The sequence below is a fragment of the Hipposideros armiger genome, unplaced genomic scaffold, assembly GCF_001890085.2.
Source record: "Hipposideros armiger isolate ML-2016 unplaced genomic scaffold, ASM189008v1 scaffold_2546, whole genome shotgun sequence".
Classification (NCBI taxonomy): Eukaryota; Metazoa; Chordata; class Mammalia; order Chiroptera; family Hipposideridae; genus Hipposideros; species Hipposideros armiger.
The window spans coordinates 12,389-17,357 of NW_017733867.1; the positions used below are offsets into that span (position 1 = coordinate 12,389).

Here is a 4,969-nt window from a genome sequence, read left to right on the forward strand (position 1 = left end):
CCGGGAAGTGCACAATGATGGTGCCAACTTGGGCCAGTGAAGCAACGTCCTCCACAACTAGACTGAAGAACAAAACAACAGCAACTTGTCTGTTCCCCATCCCCCAATTCCCCAGCACTGTTCCCATCCCGATTCACCAATAAAAATCTAAAAAAAAAGTATTAGCAAACCAAGTTCAGCATACATTAAAAAGATTATACACCATGATCGGGTGGAATTTATTCCTGGGATGAAAGGTTGTTTCAATATCTGCAAATCAATTAACATGATATGCCACAAAAGCAAAATGAAGCACAAAAATCATATAAATCTAACAGTAGATGTAGTAAAAGCGTTTAACAAATGCTTTCATGATGAAAGTTTATGATAAAAATTCTCAACAAAGTGGGGATAAAGGAAACACACCTCAACATAATAAAGCCATATATGATAAACCCACAGCTAACATACTCAATGGTGAAGATTGGGAACAAGACAAGGATGCCTACTCTCAAAACTTGTATTCAATGTAGTATTAGAAGTCCTAGTCAGAGCAACTAGGCAAGAAAAAGAAATAAGAGGCATCCAAACAGGAAAGGAAGAAGTAAAACTCATTATTTGCATGATATTATATATAGAAACCCTAAAATCTCCACCAAAAAACTGTTAGAACTAATATATGAATTCAGTAAAGCTGGAGAATATAAAATCAATATGCAAAAATATGTTGCATTTCTATACACTAATAACAAACTATTGGAAAGAGAAATTAAGAAACAATTCCATTTATAGTTGCATCAAAAAGAATAAAATACCTAGTAATAAATTTAACCAAGGAGCTGAAAGACCTGTACCCTAATCACTATAAGACATTGATAAAAGAAATTGAAGAAGACACCAATAAATGGAAAGATATCACACTTTCATGGATTTGAAGGATTAATATTATTAAAATGTCCATACTGCCTAAAGCAATCTACAGATTCAATGCAATCCCCATCAAAATTCCAATGGCATTTTTCACAGGACTAGATCAAACAATTCTAAAATTTACATGGAACCACAAAAGACCCCTAATACCCAAAGCAATCTTAAGAAAGAAGAACAAAGTTGGAGGTGTCACGCTCGCTAACTGATACCAGACTATACTATAAGGCTGGAGTAATCAAAACTGCATGGTAGTGGCATGAAAACCAGACACATAAATCTGTGGAACAGAATAGAGATCCCAAAGAGAAGCACATGCTTATGTGGTCAATTAATCTATGACAAAGGAGACAAGAATATACAATAGGGTAAAGACAGCCTCTTCAATAAATGGTGTTGGAAAAACTGGACAGATATATGCAAAAAATGAAACTGGCTTACTTTCTTATACCATATACAAGAATAAACTCTAAATGGATTAAAGACTTAAATGTAAGACCTGAAGCCATACCCCTAGAAGAAAATGTAGGCAGTAAACACTTTGACATAGCTCTTAGCAATATTTTTTTGGCTATGTTTTCTGGGTTAAGGGAAAGAAAAGAAAAATTAAACAAATGGTACTACATCAAACTAAAAGGTTTCTGTACAGTGAAGGAAACCCATCAACAAAATGAAATGACAACCTACTGAATAGAAGAAGATATTCGCTAATGATATGTTTGATAAGGGGTTAATTGCCAAAATATATAAGTAACTCATACAACTTAACACCAAAAAGAAAATATCCAATTAAAAAATGAGGAGAGGACCTGAATAGACATTTCTCCGAAGAAGACATACAGATGGCCAATAGACATGTGAAAAGATGCTCAACATCACTAGTCATCAGGGGAATGCAAATAAAAAGCACAATGAGATATCAACCCAATCTGTCAGAAAAGCCACCATCAATAAATCAGCAAACAAGTGTTGGTGAGGATGTGGAGAAAAGGGAACCCTTTGTGCTGTTTGTGAGTTTGTAAATTGGTGCAGCCACTGTGAAAAAAACAGTATGGAGGGACCTCAAAAAATTAAAATTAGAACTACCTTGTGACCCAGCAGTTCCACTTCTGCATATTTATCTGATGAAATTCAGAACACTAATTTGAAAAGACATGCACCCCTATGTTCATTGCAGCACTATTTACAATAGCCAAATTATGGAAGCAAGCTAAGTCTCCATGGATAGCTAAATGGATAAAGAAGAGGTGGTACATATATGCAATGGAATATTACTCGGCCAAAATAAAGAACAAAATCTTACCATTGTGGCAACATGGATGGACATAAGAGGGTATTGTGCTAAATGAAATAAGTCCGACGGAGTAAGACAAACCATGATTTCACTTATATGTGGAATCTAAAATACAAAATAAGCGAACAAACAAAACAGAAACAAACTCACAGATACAGAGAACAACGTGATGGTTGCCAGATGGGAGGGGGGTTGGGGGGTAGGTTGAAAAAGGTGAAGGGATTAAGAAGTACAAATTGGCAGTTACAAAATAGTCACGTGGATATACAGTATAGGAAGTATAGTCAATAATATTGTATTAACTATGTATAGTGCCAAGTGGGCACTAGACTTACCAGGGGATCACTTTGTCTAATCAGCATGTTGTACACTTGAAACTAATATAATATTGAATGTCAGCTGCAATTGAAAAATTACAAACACAAAAATAAAGAGCAAAATTGGCAAAGCATGAATTATGTAAATATTAAATAGAATGTTGTAATGAGATCAACTTGTACAGTATCTGCAACATGCAGAGAATTCAAATGTTTCGTAAAATACCAATGATCATTCATCTGGTACTCAAAGTAGTAACCCTCTGAGGTATAGCTCCTGCTGTATCCCCATTTGCAGGGAAGGAAAATGAAGCCTAGAGAGACTAAGCAACTTTTTTAAGGTCACACATCTAATAAGTCACAGGACTTATCTTCCTAGCCACTGCCACATTGCTTCTCTTATGCTATACTGAAGGAGAAATGTGAAATCCTGTAATATAAAAACAATCCTGAAAGGGGAATTAAGTATTTAGCTGTAAGCTGTTCAGAAGAAAGGTTGGGATACCATTCCACAGTACACTGTCATCACATTAGTTATTTCAGTGCATTTGTTTTTCATCACATTTTTTACTTTTATATGGCATAATGTAGGTGTTCATTAATATCATTTCATAGATTATATTAACAAAATATAGTCTAAATATTTTTTTGAGAGTTGCTCACACTCTAGAATAAATGGTAGCCACTGGTCACACATTGCTATTTAAATTTCTGAGTAGTTAAAATGAAATAAGGTTAAATATTCAGTTCCTTGGCAGCACTAGCCATATTTAAAGAGCTCGGTAGTCACCTGTGGCTTAAGTTGAGAACATTTCCATTATCATAGAAAGTTGTGTAGAATTTCTCCCATATTGTATGGAACAGCAGGCCCTGGTTATGAAACAGGGGAAGCTGTGGCTTGTTCTGTGGATAGGATGTCAGCAAATGCAGTGGGCTTTTGGGAGTAACATACTCTGTAGTTGCAGCATTGAAGTGTCTTTGTACCTACCTTAGAGGATCTAGCGGTTCATGATGTTTATTTGATATTCGGACCACTGTTTTACTTAGTTGATAAGCTAAGATCAAATGAAGCTAAAAATTGAGAAATTGGATTTTGGGTTAATTCCTCATATCTGGTTTTTTGTTTGTTTGTTTGTTTGTTTTTTGGCTGAGCCTTCCTGCCACCTGTTGGCAGCTCAGCGGCAGCTCAGCTCGGGCCGGGACTTGAACTGCTGTTGCTCAGAGCTCGCACTCTTGAGTGAGTTCTTAATCAACTGAGCCATTCGGCCGGCCCCCTAATTCCTCATATCTATACATTACATATATGAACCATAAAATTATCTATTGTTCTGATTTTGGCACAGTGAAGAAGTAAGCTGTTGGTGTTGCTTGTTTTTGTAGACATGCAGTGATGTCTCTCTATTTCTCTTAGTCTTTCAAAGATTGCTGCCTCAAATTTTACCAAGCAGAGATGGAAGAGCTTGACTTTTTGAAAGCTACAGAGGAGGCCAGAAAACATATAAACACCTGGGTAGCTAACAAGACTGAAGGTGAAAAATACTTTGTTATTCTATTCTAGTAGTATTTTAATCAATCTTTTTGTCAGTTCCTTCACAACAGCAAATGTAAAACAGGAAATGATTTTTCTCTCTAAATAACTGTAAACTTTTAAAGTCCACTTCTGAAATATTGTCAATGTATGATTATTTTCTCTAGTGTTTTCCTATTCTTATCAGTGTATCTGTGATGTCTGTAAATATTCGGTACGCCACTTCCAGAACAATCCACCTTAACTTTTGTTGTTGTTAATGTAGTCTTTCTTTGTTGGGGAATTGGGGAAAGGATTTTTTTTCAATCTTCATTGTGGAGGGCGTCAGTCGCCATCTGGTTTCCCATCGGCAACTTGTGGCCTCCAAGCTCAAGGTGCTGTGTTCAATCTTAGTTGTGGGTGGGCGTAGCCACCATCCCAAGTGGGAGTCGAATCAACAGCCTTGTTGTTAAGAATGCACACTCTATCCACTGAGCCATCCGGGCGGCAGCTCAGGTGCCAAGTTCAGGTCTTAGTTGCAGGTGGGCATTGCCCACCATTGAACAGGCAATCTTGTTGTTACACCAGCTGAGCCATCCTGCCACCTGTTGGCAGCTCAGCAACAGCTCAGCTCAGGTGCAGCGTCACTGGCCCATGTGGGAATCTAACCGGCGGCTCTGTTGCTCAGAGCTCGCGCTCTTAAGCCAACTCTTAACCAACTGAGCCACTCGGCTGGCCCAAACTCTCACCTTTCTTGAGGCACCAAGCATTCCTTTTTGTCTCACTTGTTATGAATTCATCCTGCACAGATTATTTTATTTTACATGTTTTATTCAAGTGATGGTATTTTTCTTACCAGAACTTTTAAAGTTTTTGTTGCTGTGTTGCTGCTGTTGTTTTAAGGACCAATATCCCTTTACAGGTTTATATTTGGAAGGCAGTGAA

General features: G+C 37.2%; 1 protein-coding gene across 1 annotated transcript in view; it reads left to right on the plus strand.

The window, feature by feature from the left end:
* HMSD (histocompatibility minor serpin domain containing) overlaps positions 1-4,090 on the plus strand; it is a 7,814-nt gene extending 3,724 nt beyond the window's left edge. The window contains exon 3 of the mRNA XM_019634988.1: positions 3,929-4,090. Coding sequence (XP_019490533.1) covers positions 3,929-4,075 — 147 coding nt within the window. The 3' untranslated portion in view covers positions 4,076-4,090. The remainder of the gene's footprint in view (positions 1-3,928) is intronic.
* Positions 4,091-4,969: the final 879 nt, after the last annotated feature.